Source organism: Loxodonta africana, chromosome 14, assembly GCF_030014295.1.
Source record: "Loxodonta africana isolate mLoxAfr1 chromosome 14, mLoxAfr1.hap2, whole genome shotgun sequence".
NCBI classification, from domain to species: Eukaryota; Metazoa; Chordata; class Mammalia; order Proboscidea; family Elephantidae; genus Loxodonta; species Loxodonta africana.
Window position 1 is genome coordinate 71,473,824 of NC_087355.1, and position 24,555 is coordinate 71,498,378.

At 41.6% G+C, this 24,555-nt stretch overlaps 1 protein-coding gene across 1 annotated transcript in view; it reads right to left on the bottom strand.

Moving 5' to 3' along the window:
* HAS2 (hyaluronan synthase 2) overlaps positions 1 to 16,112 on the bottom strand; it is a 28,946-nt gene extending 12,834 nt beyond the window's left edge. Inside the window, exons 1-2 of the mRNA XM_003408169.4 lie at positions 15,550 to 16,112; positions 2,469 to 3,095 (exon numbers count right to left, since the gene is read on the bottom strand). Coding sequence (XP_003408217.1) covers positions 2,469 to 3,095 — 627 coding nt within the window. The 5' untranslated portion in view covers positions 15,550 to 16,112. The remainder of the gene's footprint in view (positions 1 to 2,468; positions 3,096 to 15,549) is intronic.
* Between the last annotated feature and the right edge of the window lie 8,443 nt (positions 16,113 to 24,555).

Consider the following 24,555-nt stretch of genomic DNA (forward strand, 5'->3'; position numbering starts at 1 on the left):
TCTGGCATTTCCTATTTTGTATTATTTTTTCCTGGACAAGCACAGTGTAAAGTTGTCAAGGATACAAACAAAATTCAAAACAAGACTGATGGGAGAAGGGGGTTTGGGAGCAGCAGGTTAAAAACAAAAAATCCACACAATGAGGCCTTGATTAGAGATGACAAACATAGCAGTTGTTTTTAACTAGTATTAAAGGCAAATTATCAAAACAGATGTATTCTCATCGTAGGCCCAGAACATTACTCTTCGAATTCTTTTGTGTTCCCCAATCACCCCTTCCTTTAAAATGTCATGTCATAGCTCATCTGAGCCTGAAGTTGCACTATGTAAAGACTGGCTATCTTGAGATATCTGAAACTACCTTAACTGTGAAAGACTGACAGTTGAGAAATTAGGAGAAACTTGGGAGAGAAATTCTACCAATTCCCTAGAAATGAGATTAATATCCAGTTTTGCATCAACTGAAGAAAAGCTTCAAAACTCTTCAAATATTAACTAGAATTAACCCTATGGTGGCAATCAACTGGTACTCTAGTTTTCCAGTAAAGACTAGATAATTAAACAAAAAAAAAAAAAAGAAAGAAAAAACAGTAACCAGTTGCTGTCAATTCGCATTTATGGAGACCCCATGTCAGTCAGAGTAGAACTGTGCTCTACAGTGTTTTCAGTGGCTGACTTTTTGGAAGTAGATTACCGTATTTTTACACAAATAATGCTCACCTTCTATGTCAACCTCACTCTCCCTCTTTGAGGTATTTTCCTAAGCAGCACATCGCTAATTTTTTTTTTACAATAACATGTAAAAAAAATAATAATAATTGGCTTAGTGGGGGCATTTACAAAAATATCTAGTTGGGAGGGCATAGAATGTGGACATTGTTTGCATAAAAATACAGTACTGGGTCTTTCTTCTGAGGTACCTTTGAGCAGACTTCAATCTCCAACCTTTCAATTAGCAGCCAACTGTGTTAACCTTTTGCACCACCCACAGACTCCACAGGTTCATAATATAATAAATAACAATAATATTAAAAGTAAAAACCTTAATCATATTAATAATATTATCACTAACAAATTTGCTAAGGACTTGAAATGCATTAGTTGATGTGATCATCCCAAAATCCCTGTGAAACTGGCTTACTCTATCCAGAAAACTGAGGTTCAGGGAGGTGGTCTTGTTCGAGGTCAAACAACTAGTAATACCTATGATTAGACCTTAGTCCACTGAATCCCAAGCCAGTGCCCATTCCCACCCCATTACACTGAAGGAACCACTGGGTGTGATTTGAGGGCAGTTTTCTGTTACTGTTGCTAATTGCCTTCGAGTTAATTCCAACTCATGCTGACCCCATATCTGCAGAGTAGAACTGCTCCATAGAGTTTATACGGCTGTGACCTTTCCGGAGCTGATCTCTAGGACTGACTTTTGAGGCACCTGGGGGTAGGTTCAAACTACCAACTTTTGGGGTAATAGTTGAGAGGTTAATCGTTTATGCCAGCCAGGGACTCTTTTGGGGCAGTAAAAGTCCTTAAAAAGATATGATGAGGCTGCTGAAAACTAGGATTTCACTTTTAAGAGGAGAGGAAAAGTGTCCCAGTGGATTTTTTTTAAAAACCAAGACATTTCTCCCTTCTTGATATCATCATGCCCAAAATCTAACTAAAGAGTCTGCAGAAACATAGAACTAGGAAGCTCACAGAGACCTAATGTCCTAAGGAAGAAAGCCTCCATGACAGCTAGGAGAATGGAGACGTGAGAGTGAGCAGTTAGTGAATTAATGAGGAACATGGCCTGCAGAAATTTTATGCAAGCAAAAGCCATCACAAATGCTTCCAAAGGTCAAGTTGCAGTGAGTGAGGTAATCCTGTTTGGGGAGTGAAGTAAACATTACTCTAACTTCGAGAATCCTTTTTTTTTTTTTTCTGTTTTCCCTTCACCCTTTCTTTCTCTCAATTTTGATTTTTTTTACCCTTTTAAATCAAAATTGTTCTCGCCTTCCCTATGTCACCCATGTCTCTGTAAAAAAAAAAAAAACATTTTCTAAGCCTTCCCCTTGATCTCTAGATTGTCTCAAGACCCTTACGTGCTAGCAGACACTATTTTCTTACGAGGCTGAGGGTTTTAGGAGTGTGGAAAATGACGTTGGATTGGATTTGGCAGAAGCCAGGGGGCAGAGAAGGTAAGGGAGGGGGAGAAAAGGGAAGGAAGGGTCTCATGTTCGAAATAATCTTGATTTCCAACCAATAACGCTGCACAAGTTAAGCATTTTCATAGATAGTCTTAACAGTTTTTTTTTTTTTTTCCTCTCTTTCAAAATGTGCTTTCAACAGTCAAGCTGTTTTCAAATGAACTGAAAGGAGTACTGTGTTCAGAAGGGACAAGGATGGGCTGCAGCATACGACTAGAAAGATACAAAAGCTGCTTTATTTAAATGTATGTTTGCACTGGCAGGAATTTGGAGACCTACCTGCACATAATCCACACTTCGTCCCAGGGCTCTGAAGGCCGTGTACATGACTTCTCTTTTTCCACCCCACTTTTGCATGATGCAAATACTTTTGTTGGACAAGACCAACTGGGTTACATGTAGTGAGCTTTCTTTATGTGACTCCTCCGTCTCACCGGGGCCCTTTTCATGGAAATTATTCTTCCAGATATAAGTGGCTGATTTGTCCCTGCCCATGACTTCACTGAAGATGTCCATCATATAAAGGTCATCTTCTGAGTTCCCGTCTATGACCATGACGACTTTAATTCCAGGGTAGGTGAGCCTTTTCACAGATTGCAAACATTTCCTTAAGTAGTCGGGATCTTCTTGATAGGCAGCGATGCAAAGAGCAACGGTTTTGTTCAACTTGATTGGGGTTTCTAGGGATTTTTTCATTTTCCGGTGCTCCAAAAAGGCAAACAGGCTTTGGATGATGAGGTGTGATGCTAAAAAGGCACCATACAGTCCAAAAGAGAAATAGTAATTATCCGTTTGGATAAATTGATAGCCAACAATATAAGCAGCTGTGATTCCAAGGAGGAGAGAGACTCCAAAAAGTGTGGTTCCAATTATTCTCAGGATGCATAGAAACCTCTCACAATGCATCTGTAACATAATAAAGTGATAGGCTTGGTTAATCAGTCTTGTCCCCCACTTGTTATATGCACAGTATCATGGACAGAATATTGGACTAGAAGCATCCAGGAGATCTAACCTTGCATTTCTCATTTAGCTAACTATTTGCCTTTCTGTACCTCAGTTTGCTTCTCTGCAAAATAGGGATAAGGATGTCTCTCCAGCACATCACAGAGGGCTGTTTCAAAAATTCGACGACATGATAGTGCAATGTATTATTGGAAATTACGACGTTAAACAAATACACAGCTGTATCATTCTCAATGTCTTAGATCACTTGTCTAAGCCTGCACTTTGCAGATGTGGTCATAGTCAGGCCTAGAACATAAATTTCCTAACTCCCAGGGTAATCTTTCTTCTTGCATCACTGCCTACCCCCCTTCGCTTTCAATACTGACCAGTGAATAATCCACAGAAGGTTTTGCTAAATTTCTTATTTGTAATTTCATCTCACCTCCAACCCACATCTTCTGAATCTCACCCTTTCTATGTAGTCAGCTGAGACTGGAGATCAGGATGCTGGATTCTAGTGCCTGCTCTCCCACTAACTAGTTGCATGACCTTGGGTGAGTCACTTTACCTCTGTGTGGGGGAGGGGGTTCAGTTTTTTTAATCTGATAAGGGAGAGAGTTTAGACTCAATTGTTTCCAGAGTCCCTGTTGGCATTAAAAATACTCTATCTCTACATATCCTGCACAGATAGCTATTGAAGCTCCTGTAATTCTGAGTTACACTCCTTTGTCCAGAGGTCTGTCTTCCCCATCCACCACTACCAACCACCAGAGAGTAAAATCCTGAGGATCAGGAACCTGGTCAAATCCAGCTCTGTGTCTCTCTGGCCTAGCATACGTCCTGAAACATAGTACGTGCACAATAAGTGTTTGTGGAAATAATAAATTAAGGAAATAACATCAGGCTTAATTTTAACAGTAGAGTTCCCCATCTTCTTGAAAGCTGCAGCATATTAAACCTAAACAAATGTCAGCACTTAATAAGAGCTAGTTTTAGACTCCTCCCTAAAGCTTGTGTATCTCCCGAATAAGGTTTTGAATAAATTGAGGACAGAAGGACAATTTTTCTGTATTCCCTAAAACATCTCTAATGCTGGACATAGGAGGGATGCTTGGTAAGCCTTTTGCATCTTATTTATTTTTCTCTCAAGCTGATTTCCTTCCTCTGCCAAGAGTGGATCATCTTAAGGAACACAAATGGTGTAACAGTGTCCCCCACTTCAGTCATTCATGCTAACTTCAAATTTTGGTCATACTTACATATAATTTTAAGTATTTACATATAATTAGTACTTCACCTTTTTATTTAATTTAAATAATTTGTGAACACCAAAATGAATTTATTTTAAATGAGAAGTTATACTAAGGAAGAATCTCTGCGAATTCTCTTGATCGATATGTTCTTTATATTTTCCTAATTCATATTAAAACTTAAAATTAAATGTCCACCAAAAATTATCCTGGTGATTACCAGTCATGGGACCACCATGCTGCTCACATTCACATTTTATTCCTTGCAGTCGTACACGGAAGTTGTCCTGAGTGGGTATGCAGTATACTTTGGGGAAACCTTAGCGTGGCTGCTCACCCACTGTGTTACCTCCCCTCCCTGAACACAGAGTACCTACTGTCACCATGGAGTTCAAGCCTTTGAAAATCTGAGATGTATCACTTCCAGAAGGGACTTTAGAGAGAGAGTGGGCCTCCTCCAATCTCCCACAGGCTTGATACACAACAACAAGGCCCTAGGTAACTGCAGAGCCCCACTGTAGAAGAAGCTTAGTTTCTGAATTGCCACATGGAAGGGGGCAACCCACCAATCGGAAATACCTGCCTAGCACTCTTGCATTAGCAAGAAATAATCTTCTGAGTTTTCACTTGTTTGTATGATTTTTTGTTTACCCACTATGCATTTTGAGGTTGAGATCACCCTAATTAATGCAACTTAGATAACATGAAGCAGCCTGGAGACCAGGATTTTAGCTTATAGTCATCATTTTCCTTTGCTAATTGGAGATGATATTGTTTGTCAAAGCCAAGAAATGAAAGTGTTTACAAAAGTGTTTTAAAAAACCAGAAATGCAAAGAAATTTAAAGTATCTGCTAACTAAAAACACCAAACCAAATCCATTGCTATCAAATTGATTCTGACTCACAGCCATCCCATGTGTTACAGAGTAGACCTATGTTGCGTAGGATTTTCTTGGCTGTGATCTTTATGGAAGTAGTTCACCAGGCCTTTCTTGCATGGTGGTGTTGGGTGGGTTTGAACTGCCAACCTTTAGGTTAGCAGTTGAATGCAAACCATTTGCACCACCCAGGGACCTATCTGCTAACTGTTAGGTGCTGTTGAGTAGGTTCCGAATCACAGTGACCCTAGAAGACAGAGTAGGACTGCCCTGTAGGGTTTCCAAGGAGTGGCTGGTGTATTTGAACTGCCGACCTTTTTGTTAGCAGCTGAGCTCTTAACCACTATGCTACCAGGCTCCATCTGCTAACTATGAAGCTAGAAAACAAAACAAAGGTGTGGCTCCACTTCTAGCAGTTATGCAGGACTTCACAGTATGCAATATGTGAACCTGAGGAAAGTAATCATACCAGAAATGGAAAGCTCAGGCTGATGGGGAATGGTGAAATGCTGACTTTTTAGCTAAAGGCAAGAGAGTACAGCATCCCTCGTTAATTAACACAGCTGATGGGATGCTGGACACTCCCCAAAGGTACATTAACCAAGGCATAAAGGTGCTGGGAGCACCAGACTTGAAGCTGTTGTTTCCAAGACGTGAGTCATTCTCACAAGAGTGAAACATTTCAAGGGGACTCAAACACTTTGCCAGGGAGAAGCTTAAGTGTGTGCTTAGCTTTTCTTTAAAATCACCTTAGCCAGCAAAAAAACGGCCTGCCATTCTTTTCCATTATTCACATTTTCCTTGCTTTTATCAGCACACGTGGACACAACGAGTGTTCACATAGCATCTGCTGGCCACAGCTGAAGTGGCAACACCCTCTTACATCATAGGCGTCTACAGAATGTCCTTTTGAAGCCTGGGAAAAATTACTAGTAAACTGCAGCAACATGGCTAGAATTGAACCTTTATATTTCTGCAAGGTATCTCATTGTTGCGTCATATGACGCATACAGCTTCTCAGCACAGGTCAAAGAGCAAAAGGCACATTTTAGAGCCAGCTTTGTGGAGGCAATACATTGATCTCAAAGAGTAACACACAGGCTGTGTTTCTCTATGATTTCCGCTGGGTGATTTCATAGACAATCCCTAATTCAAACACTATGTTTTCATAAGCACATTCTCTCTGTCAGACATGTGGCTTTGTTGTTAAATTGGAAAATATGGTTAGCACAATCCTAGACCATACAGCTTACTGCTCCATAGGGAGAGGATTTAAAAATCTATACTTCATAAACATTCAAAATATAAAACTAGTAGTTTTTTTTTTTTTGCCTAGTAGTATATTAGCCCACTGATTGATTATTAAATTGCTATTTGACTTAATACCAATTATTCACTAACTACTATTCTCTACAGAATTTTAGGCCAAACCGAATGTTAGAGAATAGCTTGATGCACCATAACGTAAGCCCCATGAAGTCATGGATTTACTCTTAACTCTTCAGTGATATACCCCAAGGACATAAAACATTGCCTTGGTTATGGTTGGTACTTAATAAATATTTACTTAATAAATATTTGCTGAACGAATGAATTTTATTCATCATTTCCACCATCATCATCATGACAGCTAACATTTATTATCATCCAGGAAGTGGGGCCCATTTTATTTGCTTTGATTTGCTTTGTTAAATAGCATAAAATCTTATTTAATCCTAAGGACTTTAAGTGGTAAATATATTATTAATCTCATGTTACAAGTGAGGTATTCATATGATAAAGAAACTAAGACTCTGAGTGTTTAAGTAACTTGTCCAAAGTCACAAAGCCAGGAATAGAATCCACACAGTAGCATAATGCTAGTTGGTTAGGATACTCCCAGCAAATATTTGCTGAATAGATTTGAACCCTCATGTCAAAAAGGGAAGCATCGTTTTTATTTCCGAGGAGCAGATATAAAGTCTCACTCATAGCTCATACACTCCAAGAGGGCTTCTATGGGTCATTGGGCACTAGAGCCTTTTCCTCCCCCTTGACCTTGTATTAGCCACAGGGCAAAGGGTTGGGTGAAGGAAGAATGACAGTGTGTCTCCCTATGCTAGTGCAGTGGTGCGAACTGAATTCCCATCGCTTTCATAAAGTGGCCCTTCGGTTTGGGCTCTGGGGGAAATGGAAGGGAATTCAGATTAGTCAGCCTCTTGGAAAGTCTGCAGAGATAAGATCGAATGATCCCTTAGCTGACCACTCCCTTCTAAAGTAACTCCTCAACCCTGCCCTCTCTTTACTCCCTGTCACCCTCTCTTCCCTTGCTCTGCTTTATTTTCTAAGTAGCACTTTATATGTGCTCCATGACCACGGGGACTTGTCTGACTCAATTAACTGCTGTATCTCTGTGCCAAAAAAAGGGCTTGGCACGGAGTCCATACTCAGTAAACACCTTGTGAGTAAGTGAGTAAGCCCATTTGGACTCAATCAGTGCAGGCTGAGAGGACATAGACTGCTCTCCTATCTTTGACCCAGGAACAGTGATTATATTCGAAGGGTCCACTGGACCCTTCAGAGGACCCCTCATCCAGCATTTTTTTCTTTCGTTCTTTTTAACTAGCTTCATAATTTCTTGCCCAGCAGTCTCAAGGTAGGAAAACTCTTGAATAACAAAAACTGAGAAGGAATATGGCCCCCACAAGAATTTCTAGTCAATTTTGAGTTGCAATCTGATGAATTCAGGAGTTAAACTGGCGGGATCATCTGTTATAGTGTATTCGTGTATAAGTCTCATCTACTTAATGGGAGAAATTATGTGGTGTGCTGTTAATAAGATTTTCAAAGGCTCTGAAGTCAGATATGACCAAAGAAAACAAAAAACAAAAACCAAACCAGTTACCATTGAATGGATTCCGATTCATGAATGTCAGAGTAGAATTGTGCACCATAAGGTTTTCAATGGCTGTGACCTTTTGGAAGTAGATCACCAGGCTTTTCTTCCTAGATGCCTCTGGGTGGATTAGAACTACTAGCCTTTTGGTTAGTAGTTGTGCACTTAACCATCTGTGGCACCCAGAGAGTCCAAATTCAAACCCTACCTCTGCTATCTACTATGTATTCGACCTCATTGTGGGCCTCCTGGAGACCGGAAGAATTTGGCTTCTGGAACCGCTCTCAGTTAGGATACAATCACGGTTCTTCCTTTAATGGCTGGGTAACCTTGAACAAATTACATAATACCTGTGATCTTCACTTTTTTCATCTATAAAATGGAGCTAATCACATTGACTTCACAAAAAAGATTATGAGATTAAAAGAGGGAACTCATGTAAAAGATCTAAAGAAATAGTACTGTTATCAGTCGGAGTTCAATAATGTTAGCTCTCTGCCAGTAACTACCTGACCAGCCTAACCCTGCTCCCTTTTGAAACCGTGTTCATTAGTTAGGAAGTGATAACCGTGGCATGATGGAAACAACAGTAGGTATGGGAATCTGAAGAAATTCATTCAAACTCAGGCCCTGCCTCGTATTAGCTATCTGACAGACAAACCACCTGAGGGCCATGTGAATGAGCTGTATGTATGTCCTCGGACAATTCACTTCGTACTTCTGACCTTCAAAGTTTTAGGGCTGGAACTGAGAGTGTTATCCATTTTGGTCTTGCTACCACTCACAGCTGAGAGTCTGTAAGCAGGACGTGTTACATGCACCAATTCCACACTCTTCATCAGAGCTGCCTGGAGAAGGATGATGAAAGTAGAGAGGAAACTCTTGTCTGTATCCACTCTTTGAGTATCATTTCCTCACTGGCAAAAAGGGAATAATGCCCTCCTTGCAGGGTTACTATAGCCAGTAAGGAAAATGTATGTATAGCCCTGCACTTGAAATATAGTATGTACTCACTCGTCAGTTACTACTATGATTATTATTGCTGTCACTATTATTTTTTATTATTAATGTCTTCAGTATCTTAACACAAAGAAGAATAACTGAAGTTATGAAATACATTTGTCTCTTTTCCCCTTTCAATTCTAAAATCTACAGAAGGCCAAGTCAGGGCCTTTTTACCTTATAGCCAATACTCAAACAGATACTGGACAAAGGATGACAAGAGACGTTTGTTTTTGTTGTTGTTAGCTGTCATGGAGTTGCTTCCGACTCACAGCGACCCTATGGACTACAGAACGAAACACTGCCCGGTCCTGCGCCAGCCTCACAATCGTTGTCATGCTTGCGCCTGCTGTTGCGGCCACTGTTTCAGTCCATCTTGTTGAGGGTCTTCCTCGTTTTCACTGACTCTCTACTGAAATGTTTATGTAATGAATACATTGTCCAAATCGCACCTAATAAATAGCAGAACTGGTTCTGGAAAACAGGTTTTCCTTAGCCCTTAACTCATGTGATATAGGAAGAGGGAGGGAATAGGCCTCAAATCATATGCAGGATTAGAACTGGGAACACTAATGTAGGCATGTAGCATAAAAACCAAAAATCAAACGCATTGCTGTCAAGTCGATTCCGACTCATAGCAACCCTACAGGACACAGTAGAACTGCCCCATAGGGTTACCAAGGAGTGCCTGCTGGATTTGAACTCCTGACATTTCGGTTAGCAGCCATAGCTCTTAACCACTGTGCCACCAGGGCTTCCCATATAGCATAAGGAGTATGGAAACCTGCTCCTTTGTAATAAGACATTTTCAGCTGGTAGCCATCTGCTGTGGAAGAAAGGCCTGGCAATCTGTTTACACTAAGATTAGAGCCAAGGAAACCCTATAAAGAAGTTCTACTCTGTTACACACGGGTTGCTATGAGTTGGAATGAACTCAACAGCAATGGATTAGCCACATGCTTGCTGATAATAGAGTAGGAAGGTATGATGAGCAAAAGGTTAAAGTTGGTGGTTCCCAGGCTTTGCTGTGCACTGGGATTATCTGCGGATCTTTCAAAACTACTGATTTGTGACTCCGACACCACTCTCAGTTTGTTGGTATGGGGTTCAACTAGGATACCAGGCTTTTTTTTTTTTTTTTTTTTAATCGCTCCAGGTGATCCTAATATGCACTGAAGTTTGGAAACCACTGGCTTCAAATCAAAGTAGATTTTCATGACCTCGTTTGCATTGATACACATCCCTTATGCCTACTTCCTCTGCCACTCTGTTCCCAACCAGAAATAAGAGGCAGAAGTACCCAAATGAAATCCCCCAGAAGTCTTCACATTACAGCATATTACCCTATGGGACACAGAGCAGGAAGGCTTAAAGGCCCCCTCCCCTAGCCTCTTTGACTTCTGACCTCTACTCCCTGTCTGGCTTTGAAGTTTGTCTTTTTCTCTCCATTTCCACTGAAGTTATCCTAGCAGAGACCCTGGAGCCAACGTTGCAGGGTTAGAATTGGACTCCAGCTGTGTCTGGACCCAGAGCTTCAGGTTTCTGGTTTCTCTTCCTTTGCACCATCAGTATTAATCAATTATTCCTAGGGTGTCAATTTTCCCAGCTGCCCTACTGATTCCTGAACTTCACCATCCTAAACTTAGTTCACAGAGTGAAAAATTACAAAATGATTTGGCATGGAATCTTAGTCCTATATGTACCTACATTGTCTCTTGAGCACTATCTCTATAGGTCAAAACCTTAATCATATGTGATTTCTCAGTCTGAACTCCCATAAAACTTGGCTAACAGAGATACGACATAGTCCAGTTCAGTCGCATCACATTCAAGGAGACTTAAGAGTAAATTCCATTCTCACCCCTTACTAACACTGTAACTTTGAGTAAGTTGTTTAACCTTTCTGAGGCAAGGTTTAGTTATACAATTTTAGTTGCAAGTTAGGAATAAATACAATATATGTAAATTGTGTATCACACATTAAGCATGTAATAAACAGTAGCTATTAAGTTATTTTTCCAATGAGCCAGATGAAATTTCGACTCGCAGAATGGTTATTTAAAGACTCCTTTGAGTACACTTTTTGTATGATGAATTCCATGAAGATGTGAACTACATCTTGTTCACTTTTGAAGAATCTGTAGTACGGATGTATGCACTTAAGAGGCATTCATTAATAAGCATTTATTTAATTTAAATTTATTGATTTAATAAAATATTTAACATTATGATACTGATTATCTAATTGATTCATACATAAGTAACATTTTTTCTAGATTGTGGACAAAGATATATATGTATATACATATACAAACACCCAGTGCTTTCGAGTCGATTCCAACTCATAGCAACCCTATAGGACAGGGTAGAACTGTCCCATAGGGTTTCCAAGGAGTGCCTGGCAGATTGAAACTGCCCACCCTTTGGTTAGCAGCCATAGCACTTAACCACTATGCCACCAGGGTTTCCGTATACACACACACACACACACACACACACACATATATATATATATAAAACAAAGTCCTGGCGGTGCACTGGTTAAGAGGTTAGCTGCTAACCAAAAGGTCGGCAGACTGAATCCGCCAGCGGCTCCGTAGAAACCCTAAGGGGCAGTTCTACTCTGTCTATAGGTTGCTGTGAGTTGAAATTGACATGGGGCAATGGGGACATATATATGTAGTTATATATACAGTTACATATGTTGTCTCTGGGTGGTGCAAATGGTTACGCACTGGACTACTACCCAAAAGGTTGGCAGTTCGAACCACCCAGAAAGGTCACTGACTTGAAAACCCAATGGAGTAGTTGTACTCTGCACACATGGGGTTGCCATGAGTCAGGACAGACTGGATAGCAACTGACAACTCTATATATACAAATTCCAAATAGATGGCATTCAAAGCTTAATTAATTTGAAGTTATATGCAGTGCCATTGTACATTTTCTATAGAGATTGCTGCTAAAGGGGAAAGGGTTAAAGCCAAGTTGGAGTGATGGAAATGAGTTTTCTACAGGGAACTGTCCCCAACTCAGCTGTCATACCAGCTGCCACAGGCTCTGTCCTTGCAGCTTCTTAGAAGACCACAGCCTGGGTATGCTGGGATAAAAGGGAGAATTCAGAAAGAGACACTGGGGTCCATGCTCAGTTCTCCTATTACATTAGCTCATCACTCCCACTTAATGCAAAAGCCAGGAGACTAAAAATGGAACAAAACTACTTGTTCTTAGATTAAAAATGTCATAGTATAAATATAACTTTGCCAAAGGGGATCTCCACCTTGATCCCTAGACAAAAATTTTTCCCCCACAACGGCAATAATAGATAATAAACGAATGTGTGAAAGCATAAAGCTTGTGTTTAAAAATTGAGAATTTTGTTTTAAAAAATTTTAGCTGATAAGAAAAATCATGTGTGAAAAAGTATTTATAAGATTCAGTGTTGTGAGGTGATATTCCATAGACCTAAGAAAAATGATTGGCTCCAAGCTAACTTACTTTCTAGTAACAGTTTCTTATTCATTTGTTGCACAACTCCTGTTTTCCAGGAAGGTAGCTGACTAAACATCACCTCTGGTTTGTGGAGAGTGACATTCAAAATTATTGCTCATCACTGTTAAGTCCTTGGATTTTTTTATAAGTTGCACACCTTTCTTTGGTAAAGATTCAATTCCAGCTACAATACAAGAAATTCAGGTGACATACATTTGTCGATATATTTACAATACATTTTTCTACATACTTCCAATTCAAGTAATACATTAATAAGAAAAAGAGAACGGAAGATATTCTAGTTACAAAGTTTTAATCTTGAAACGTCCATCTAGGATACTGAATTGTTTGTTGGTCCAACCATTGGCAACACACACATTATATACATACTACAACAGACACTTTGCAATTCTTAAAGCGTTAAACCATCACTGAAAATGTAAAAAAAAAAAGTGAAAAAATAAAACTAGGAAAACCTTTGGAAGAGTCTGATGGCTGTTGGAGAAACCGTATCTCTTCCTATAAGCTTGTTAAGCCTCTAGAAAATTGTAGTGAAAACTAATAAATATGTCAACTTGTACACACTGGAATAAAATGAGAAAAAGTGTAGAATTTAAGAGCTTTTTTCAACCCAGTTCTCCTGTAACTTTTAAAACTGTATTTGTAAACAGTTGATTAAAAAAAAAAAAAAACCAAACCCAGTGCCGTTGATTCGATTCGGACTCATAGCGACCCTATAGAACAGAGTAGAACTGCCCCCATAGAGTTTCCAAGGAGCGCCTGGCGGATTCAAACTGCCGACCCTTTGGTTAGCAGCTACAGCACTTAACCACTACTCCACCAGGGTTTCCAAACAGTTTGATAAAAACTGTTCTAGCCCATTCTATATAAAACCAAACCCAGTGCCTTCGAGTCGATTGCGACTCAGCGACCCTACAAGACAGAGTAGAACTGCCCCATAGAGTTTCCAAGGAGCGCCTGGCGGATTCAAACTGCTGACCCTTTGGTTAGCAGCCTTAGCACTTAACCACTACGCCACCAGGATTTCCATTCTATATAAAAATATTGTTTAATTTTAAATCTGGCTTCATCTGCATACATTTGAATATGGATTAACCTTTAAAAAATTACAATCCAGTTTAACACCCCCAAAGGTACATTATCATATGCAATGAGAACAAGCCTCGAAACCTACAATGGGCAGTGAAGTGGTTCTGCCTCTTGTCAGCCTCTTCTCTTCTTCCTGAAAGCCCGACTACACATTCCCTCACTTCCCTCTGAAGCTGAGCTGAAAGTCTATATAGACTCTGGCCTCCAGCTCGGGGAAGCCCTTTATGGCCAATCAGGGCTTCCCGATCTATTGCATCACATCTCCCCCCTGGGTGTGACGTCAAAGGCAATCCCAGCCCAGCCACGTGGGTTTGAAGAGTGTAGCATTTCTGGGCAACTGCTCGTGAGACACATTCGGCTGCGTCCGTCCCAAAGGTGGGGAGCTGGACAGGGCGGGGCCTGTCGCAGCTGGCTCGCCTCAGAGGCGCGCGATGTCCGCGAGTCCAAATACTCAGGCCGGACGTTTGGAGGCTGGAGGGAGAGGCGCTGGGGGAAGCTAGCACCTTTGGCTGTGTAATAGGACCCAGGTCTTGTAAGCCCTCCTCCCCAAGCACCGCCTCTACGTCCTCAGCCCCTCTTTCTAGCCTTAATTATCCTTTCAGCGCCGTTTCCCCTCGGCAGTGTTTCCTTGGCCAGAGGCAAAAGACTCCCTCGCCTCCCGGTTCACGCCCTCACACAGACCCTCCTTTCAGACCCGCCCTCTTGTTCACAGGGACCCATTTCGGAGCCCTGGTTCCCGCTGGGCGGGAACCCGCGTGACGAATTCCGCCCAAGGTGTTGATTATTCATCCCAACCCAGCCTCTGGCTCACCGCCCACCTCCACTCAGTTCCCGCGGCCCCCCGCCCCGTCCCCGCGCTGGGCGCTGGGGCGGCACCCCCGAACCCCCACGCGGCAGTGCCCCGCGCTGCAGCTGCAGAAAGCAGCGCCGGCGTGCTCGGTGCCACGTCTGATTTGGCTGCCGGGATGCTGCAGCTGCGTGCGCGCTGGGCGCGCGGTCCCCACGCACGCCTGCCCATCGGGCGCTGAGAGGTGGGACGCGCGCCTTCCTCCTGCTCCGCGGACCCGTGCCATTGCCAGCGTCAGGGACCCCCGGCCCGAGTCAGGCTTCCGGAGCCGCCGGAGCCAGGAGACCCAGCCTGACATTTTAATGGGAGTGGGGGTGCAAACTAGGGAGGCCCGGAGAAGAGGGGGGAGTGGTTGAGCGCGGCCGGTAGCGGCGGGGAGGTGGCAAAGGCCCTCCTTCTCTAGGGTCTCAGTTCATCAGAGTTGGGAGCCGGGATCGCTTAACCCTTTGCATTCCAACGGACTTCCCACTTAAAAGTGCAACGCGCTGGGCTGTGCCAGAGTTGTCGTCTCCGTACAGCGTGTGGGAAAAAGAAGGGAAAGGGTGAGAAGAGAGGGGAAGGGGCGGCTGGGCGGAATGCATTTTCCTTAAAAACCCGTTTTCCTTACATAGTGGAAATTCTTGTTTCCTAACTCTCTGCAGCTCCGGAGGATGCCGATGGAAAAGTACATCCCGGACGTGCCGTCCTTAGCCAGGGAGGATACCTGTGTGCCCAGACACATAGGGTTTCTGGGGAGCGCTGCTGGGATGGGGATAGTTCGACAGACAGGAAGGGATGTGCTGCTAAGCCTGACAGTGAGCTGAACTATCCCCTGGTTTTCAGTCTGTTGGAAACCTTCAGACTTCGAACTTTTTCTACGGAAAACAATTTTTTTTTTAATCCCATATATAATTTCTTCCCTCTCCCTGGCCTATTTGAGGACCCTCATCGTTCACCAAAGCGCGCCAGGGTAACGTACCTTGTTCAGCTTTTGGTCATAAAGTCGTCCTCAATCTATCTGTGTGGTCCCGGAGGGTAGGTGGCGAGCAGTTTCCAAAATTGAGGTAATAAGAGATCAGATGAATTTGAGACGACCGGCCAAAAAGAATAAAAAAATTAAAAACAACATTTAAAAAGGATGGGGGAACCCTAAATGTTTGGTTCTCCCCACTTTTCAGGGAAATTTCACTGTGATTTTCTTTACTATTTCCGTTGCACTTCAGCCTTTTTTCTTTCTGGCTTTTTTTCTTTCTTTCTCCTTCCTTTCTCTCCAGTACCCCTCCCCCGATATCGGAAAGTCTTTTCTTCCAATATCACAAAAAGCCGGGTGAAGACTCAGCAGAACCCAGGCAGCATCGGGAGAAAGTCTTTGGCTGGGGCTGGTTCAAGTCCCTGGTTCAATGGGCTGCTCGCAGCCAGGACTGGGTAATTCTTTCCAGACGTCTTGACTTCTCCTTCCCCGCTGTTGTTGCCTTTCTGCCTCCTCCAACTTAAGGGGGTCTTAACAAGTGAGCTGGTGGGTGTTTTAATAGAGCGGAGGAGGGAGTGGGGTGAGGGGAGTGGAGAAGGGAGGTGCGCACTGGGGAGCCGGGAGGGGAGGGCACTGGGAGGCGGCGGGGGTGGGGGGAGGAGGGGAGGGGAGAGGGAGAAGGAGACATTGGCCATTCAAAGCCCTCGCTGAGCTGGAGGCCGGTTCCAAACTCCAATGAATTCAATTAACTTGATTGCTAACGTGTGCAGAGAAAGGCAGTGCACACATGCTGGCCACAACTTCATTCCCTCTTCCTCAGAGGCAGAGCCGGGAGCCCACGCTTTTTAGAAATCCCAGAACTCCTGTCTGAGTTACAAGGATCTCATCGTCGCGCTAAACTCCCTGTCGTGTTTAATAATTTGTTTTAAGGCCAAATGGTGCCATTCGGTCCAGTGATGGCTCTGGGAAGGAATAGCGGGAGGTGTGTGTGTGTGTGTGTGTGTGTGTGTGTGTATTTGCATACCTGAAAACTCCCAAAGTTAACGGAAACTCTAAATAATGGGCGACTGGTCTACCACTTGTTAACCCTTTCTTCCCGCCAAATCAGAAGAGCTGAGCTGTAGTCAAGTGTCAAAACGTCCATTACACTGAAACTTCCGCTTTCGGTGAGCTGAAAAAGTAGAAAGTAATTCCATTTTTGTGCTCAAACTAGTCCCCTGAAGTAAAAATATGCAAACACTGCACACTGAAAATAAAATAAAAATCGAGCTCTGGAGGACTTGAAACAACGCGCCTAAAACATTTAGCCATCTCTAAGGAAATGGCTGAAGTGGCTTTCACAAATCTTCTACGAAGAGAATGACTCAAAATACTTGGCTTCGATGGTCTTTCCTCGTCTTTCTTCCAATGACCCAAAGCTGGGAAGAGTTAGTGTTGTTCTCAGTTACTTTCTTTCCTTTTTTTTTTTCCTTTTTTCTTTCTTAAGAGTGCTAGCCATCAAACCCCGTAATGACTTAAAATGGACAGTAGGTGGCACTGTTTAGGAAAAAATGAGAATGAGTTTACACATTTAACTGACTTGGTCTTTTGAGATTCCACTGAAATATTAGAGGGTAAAACAGATTTCTTTACTTTTTTTTTTTTTTTTTCCTCTTTCCTTTCCAAGGTTTCTCTGAGGTGATGACTACTTTCAGATTCGACCAGGCCTTGAAAACTGGGTTCTTGCCCCTTATTACACATATTGGGCAACAATGAACAAGTCCAAACAGAAAACTTTAAGGAAACTGGGAGCAACGGCAGCATGTCGCTCAGGATGTGGTGTCTAAGGGATTTGATTAGGGGTCAAGAATTTTATTGCAATACCAGGTAGTCCGCCAACCCAGTCCCCAGAGGCTGACCTGCAAAGTACCTGCTTTCACGAATTTCCACCTCTCTCTCCTCCCACACATGTGTGCTCCTCCCACACACACACAGCTTTTGCACCCCTGGGAAGTATTACTTTGGCCTGATGACTTCACATCGCTCCAGGGAGACCCACTTACTCATTTCCCCCAACGAACCTTCATGGCTTCAGCCTTTGTTTGAACCTTGCCTTAGGTGGCTCAACTCTGGAGGGACTGACTTAAATTTCAGAGCTCAATTTCATTCCACTTAATCAGACTCACTCAAGCTTCCTGATTTTTATTTTTATAGTAGACTTTTATGCTAAATGATAATTAAAAATACAGTATTTAAAGTCTTTTTTCCCTGGTGGAGCAACAGTTAAGTGTTTGGCTACTAACGAAAAGATGGGCAGTTCAAACCCACACCCTGGCTTCACAGGAGAAAGACCAAGAGTTCTGCTTCTGGGAGGATTAAAACCAAAAAAACCAAACCCACTGCCATCGAGTCGATTCCGACTCATAGAGACCCTACAGGACAAAGTAGAACTGCCCCCATAGAGTTTCCAAGGAAACCCTGGTGGCATAGTGATTAAGTGCTAGGGCTGCTAACCAAGAGGCTGGCAGTTCGAATCTGCCAGAATCTGCCAGGCGCTCCTTGGCAACTCTGTGAAGATTATAGCCTAGAAAAGCCTATGGGGCAGTTCTACTCTGTCACATGGGCTGCTGTGAGTTGAAATCGACTCTGTAGCACCCAACAACAACATTCTTATATTTAAAGTGGATTAAACTGATTTAGGAATAAGGTGGAAATTGTGGGTTGTTCCCTCATGGGAACACTTAACCTTTCAGCTCTAAGCTTCCACGACTATTATATTTAATGCAAGAGCCTGCCAGGTATTGCTTAGTAGCATTTAACTGTTACTGGTGGTGCAGTGGTTAAGTGTTCAGCTGCTAACCAAAAGATCAGCAGTTCGAATTCAGCAGCGGCTCCTTGGAAGCCCTATGGGGCAGTTCTACCATGTCCTATAGGGTCATTATGAGTCAGAATCGACTCAATGGCAATGGGTTTTTTATGCTAATAGTTCAAGCAAGGAGAACATTTAATAAAACTGGGTTTCTTTATTAAACAAAAATGTATTTGTTGTCTCTTTCCTTGTACTTATAATTCATGGCCCGTAGAGTAAATGTAAAGTGTTCCCAGAAAATGGGTGAATATAACATAGCATTGTCATCAGTGTTTTCCCCCATGAGAATAGAGAAGAGGTTAGGACAATTTAAAGCTGGAGGTAAGAGTTTTTCAAATGCAGAGAGAACTGTACCCAGGTGATTTTGTTTCTCAAAGAGAGGACCCAGAATAAAAAAAAAAAAAGAATAAGGGGACCTTAAATTCAAATCCTGTGTGATCCTGGAAGTTTATTTCACCTCTCTGAATGTTCATTTCCTAGTTAATAAAATGGTGAAAATCCCAATTCCATAATCCTTATGATGATTGAACATGTTAAAATATGGTGAGAGCCTAGTATGGTGTCTGTTGTTAGTACCCAAAAAACATCAGTACCTGGCTTTCTATTAAGTTATTCTCGGTAGGCATCAACTACCACTTCATCCTATGCTTTTTTATTTGACCTGCTTCGGGTTCCCCACACTAACTCTCATAAAAAAAAAAAAAAAAAACTCTCATAGATTGAAGTATTCTGTGTGCCCACAGACAGTGGCGTCACTAGGGTTGATGTCACCTAGGATAACTCATGGTGGTGCCCCCCCCCGCATGCTAATTAGCACAATACTGTAGCTAAAACACCAGAAAATTTAACAAAATCAATGGGTATAAAAACACTAGCAGGAACAAAAACGGCAGCATGCATTTGCTTGTAGCGTGGGCAGACGAATCCATGTGATTCGAAGCATCATTTTAATTGGATAGTGGTTATATCTCTGACCGGAGTACATTATAAGGTTTAAAAACTAAATTAACATAGAGTTTTAGCCTTGTAGGTAAAGTGATACATGTAAGCTGGGCATACAAAAAATTCTTTTGATATTATACCTAACTACAGGTATATTTTTACAGGGATATTTTTGTAAAAAATAATAAATTTCTGCTGCTGAAACACTGCATGAAAAATTTATAGACAGTCATTTTGGTGTCACCCCTTCTGACAGGGTCACCCGATGTGGTCCATACCCCCTGTTCCCCTCCTCAGTGACACCGCTGCCCATGCATATAACCAAAATCTTCACAATTAATCCTGCTTCTTTTCTGAGTCAGTGGTGTAACTGTGGGTTAAGGACTCTGCTGCTAGCAGAAAGGTTGGTGGTTCGAACCCACCCAGCGGCATCTCTGGGAGAAAGACCCGGCAATCTGCTCCTGTAAAGATTACATCCTAGAAAACTCTATGGGGCAGTTTTACTTTGTCACATGGGGTCACTGTGAGTTAAAATCAACTTGATGGCACCCAGCAATAACAACAGCCACTTATAAAATGTAGATTAAAAAGTACCAGCTTCGGAGACATGGGAGCCCTGGTGGCGCAGTAGTTAAGAGCTTGGCTATTAACCAAAAGGTTGGCAGTTCAAATCTACCAGCTACTCCTTGGAAACCCTATGAGGCAGTTCTGCTCTGCCCTATAGGGTTTCTATGAGTCAGAATTGACTCAACGGCAATGGGTTTGGCTTTCGGTTTGGTAGGAGACATGAGACACAGTTTCACAAACAAGTTAGGGCACCAACCAATTGAATCACATTAGATAGTTAATTTAATTTTCAGCTTTCTTATTTCAAATTTCAGCTGTTTCGTTTGTTGTTGTCAGGTGCCCTTGAGTCGGTTCCAATTCATAGCAACCGTATGTGCAACAGAACAAAACACTGCCTGGTCCTGTGCCATCCCCACAATCCTTGTTATGCTTGAGCCCATTGTTGCAGCCACTGTTTCAATCCGTGCCATTGAGGGTCTTCCTCTTTTTTGCTGACCCTCTACTTTACCAAGCATGATGTCCTTTTCCAGGGACTCATCCGTCTTAAAAACATATCGGAAGTATGTGAGACGAAGTGTCCCCATCCTTGCTTCTAAGGAGCATTCTGGTTGTACTTCTTCCAAGACAGATGTGCTAGTTCTTTTGGTCGTCCGTGGTATATTCTATTCTATATTCTTTGCCGACACCATAATTCAAAGATGTCAATTCTTCTTCGGTCTTTGTTATCCGTTGTCCAGCTTTCATATGCATATGAGGCAATTGAAAACATCATGGCTTGGGTCAAGCTCACCTTAGTCCTTAAAATGACATCTTTGTTTTTTAACTCTTTAAAGAGGTCTTTTGCAGAAGATTTGCCCAATGCAATGCATCTTTTGATTTCTGGACTGCTATTTCATGGGTGTTGATTGTGGATCCAAATAAAATGAAATCCTTGACAACTTCAATCTTTTCTTCATTTATCATGATACTGCTTATCGGTCTAGTTTGGAGGATTTTCATTTCCTTTATGTTGAGGTGTAATCCATACTGAAGGCTGTAGTCTTTGATCTTCATCAGTAAGTGCTTCAAGTCCTCTTCACTTTTAGCAAGCAAAGTTTTGTCATCTGTGTATTGCAGGTTGTTAATGAGTCTTCCTCCAATCCTGACACCCTGTTCTTCTTCATATAGTCCAGCTTCTTGAATTATATGCTCAGCATACAGATTGAATAAGTATGGTGGAAAGATACAACCCTGATGCACATCTTTCCTGACTTTAAACCATGCAGTATCCCCTTGTTCTATTTGAACAACTGCCTTTTGGTCTGTGTACAGAGAGCACAATTAAGTATTCTGGAATTCCCGTTCTTTGCAATGTTACCCATAATTTGTTATGATCCATATAGTTGAATGCCTTTTCATAGTCAATAAAACACAGGTAAACATCTTTCTGTTTGGTTTCAAAGATGGCAAATGCTTCTTCAAGCTTTGACATCCTAAGACATACCTCATCCAATCCATTCTTTATTATGTTTCAACTCTGTGAGACAACATTTCCTAATGAGCACAATGAACAGAAGTGGTAGAATCACTATTTATGCCTCTTCAATAAAATACAGAGCAAGGAACTTCAGACATAGGAATTTTTACTTGAGTCAGTGTGACTTAACAGTATATTGTTGCTGATCTCCCTTCCACAGCATAAATCAAGTGTTCAAATGTCTGAGAGTCAAAGTATTCAGAGCAGGGATCTAGTGCCGTCATAGAAATACCCCATATAAGTGGTTCTGAAACTTCTTGGTATAAAGGACCTCTTTACACTCAATAACTATTGAGGACCTCAAAAATTGTTTATATGGGTTATACCTATCCATACTTACCACATTAGAAATTAAAGCTGACTGAAAAAGTTCTAAAAATATTTTAATTCATTTAAAATAACAATGATAAACCTATTACATGATAACTTAATAACATATTTTGGTGAAAGTAACTGTTTTTCAAAATAAAAAAAATAGTAAGAAAAGTAGCATTGCTTTATATTTTTCCAAATCTCTTTACTCTCTGGCTTAGTAGAAGACAACTGGGTTCTCATATTTGGGTCTGTATTCGATCTATTGTTTTGACTAAAGTACAGTCATGAATCGCTTAACATCCATGATACATTCTATGAAATAGGACGTTATGCAGTTCGGATGTTGAGCAAACAGCATATTTTACGTAGGTGGTCCCTGGGTTATTCGCTTAGCCTCTTCCACCAGCCACAGGAGCAACAGTGGACCCAGCAGCAGCCCCCACCACCACCTGCCAGCTGGACAAAGCCTGAAAGCTATATCCACTTGATACAGGAGGCCAGTCTCACCAGTGTGCAGCTGCAGGCTGCCAGATTGGGACTTTGTGCACCTTAAATTAATCTTTTACAATCATTCATGAATTTGTAGTATCATATACTGATCATTTGGAAAATACTGGTTTAATGAGTTATACAGATTTTCTAAATGTTGACAATCTCATTATTCAATATAAAAAATCACTGTCATTGATATCACCACTGATCTCATCAAATAAGTCTTCAAATACTGGGGAATTCATGCTCCTGGTGGGAAATATAAGTTTTCCAAAATTCTAATTTTCTCTTGAAAATTCATGTATTATCACTAGCAACATGTTCTGTCAGTTGTTTCCCTTGAAACGACAGGTTCACTTCATTCATTTTTAAAAAAAAGAAAAAAGTCTTCCAAATAACCAAGTCTGAATAATAGCAATTTGTCTGTCAGTTATTCATTCAAGTAAAAATGATGTTCCATAATAAAAATGGCTAGCTCAGTTCACAACTCAATCATATGAAAGCTTTTTCGCAGACGACCACGGTAACTTGGTATGCAAAAGTATTTTATGTGTCCTTTCCATTTCTTCACACAGAATATTCAAAAGACATATACTGAAGGGTGGCAATTTAAGGAAATTAATATTTTTTACTGCTTTGTCAAGGGCTTTCTTAAATTAAACTGACCTTCCCCCTCCCCGTGAGTGTGTGGCAATAAAGAATACAATGACTCCTGGTAGAGCTTGATGCCATGAAAGGTTGGCAGTTAGAACCCACCCGGCTGCTCTGTGGGAGAAAGACCCAGCAATCTGCTTCCACAAAGATTATAGCCTAGGAAACCTATGGGTCAGTTCACTCTGTCACATGGGGTCACTATGAGTTGGAATCGACTTGAGAGGACCAAACTACAACAACAGCCTTGATTCATGCTCAGCCATTAGTAGTTGGAGCCACCATTGTTTTTACCTATCAGCACAAATGTCAACAAAATGAAAGATCTTAAATCATGTCTTAGTATAATTATGAAAAGGAGTCCTGGTGGTGCAGTGTTTAAGTACTCCATAGCTAACTGAAAGGTCAGTGGTTCGAACCCACCAGCCACTCTGCAGGAGAAAGATGTGGCAGTCTGCTTCTGTAAAGATTACAGCCTTGGAAACCAGGGCTTCAAAGTTCCCTGATGAGAATTTGCATTTCAACCCTAGATATACTGAATCAGAATCTACATTTCAACAAATCCCCAGGTTATTCTCATGTATAACTTCCTGGGAACTTGTTAGAAATGCAAATTCTTAACAGGGAACTTGTTAGAAATGCAAACTCTCAGGATGGGTTCCAACTGAAAGGAACCTGTTCAAAGCCCTGTTGGAAACCCAATGGGACAGTTCTACTCTGTCCTGTGGGGTTGCTATGAGTTGGAATTGACTAGATGGCATTGGGTATAATTATGAAAATAGTTTTGATCCCCTGAAAGGGTCTCTGGCCCCCAAGATGTCCATGGACCACACTTTGAAAGTTACTGCCTTTATATTGTGCGTACCAAGTAAAGCCCTGTATACAGTTCTGGATTTTGTACTTTAAGAAGGATATATATAGACAAACTCTTCCACATTGAGAAGAGATCTTGCAATAAGAAGAATATCAGTATCAACTCTGAAATGTAAATCATGTCTGTAGGAAAGACATGCCTCGGATGGCACAAAGAAGAATCAGAGAATATGGCAGACATCGGAAAAATTTATAAAACCAAAAAACAAAACAAAAAACCCCAAACCATTTGCCACTGAGTTGATAGCAACCCTATAGGACAGAGCAGACCTGCCCCACAGAGTTTCCAAGGAGCAACCGGTGAATTCGGGCTGCCAACGTTTTGGTTAGCCACTGAGCTCTTAACCACAGTGCGACCAGGGCTCCAAATCTTTTATAGGACTCACTTATACATTTGAGGTTGGACATATTCTCCATGACCCTAAGACTCAATACCAGTGGGGATTAAAACACAATATATTTCAGCTCCATGAATGGTAGAACTTTATAGGAGTCTGAAATGTGTAAAAATGAAAGGAGATTGACCTAGAATTTAGTTTTCTAGCTCCCAGTTTAGACAGTCAAAGGGGTTTCCAACATCACATAGAGATTGGACTACTTGACCTTAAATGCCAATTTCACGGCCTATCTCCCATGGTCCTAGGATTAATTCAAGAAAATTTTTGAAGAGGGTATGGCTATAATATGCTTGTGATAGTCACTAGATTCAAGATGTAGATAGAGGGATATCTTAGATGCTTAAGCATCTATTAGACACCAAAAAAAAATAGAAAAAAAATCATAATCAAAATACTAGTTGACTCATTGATAA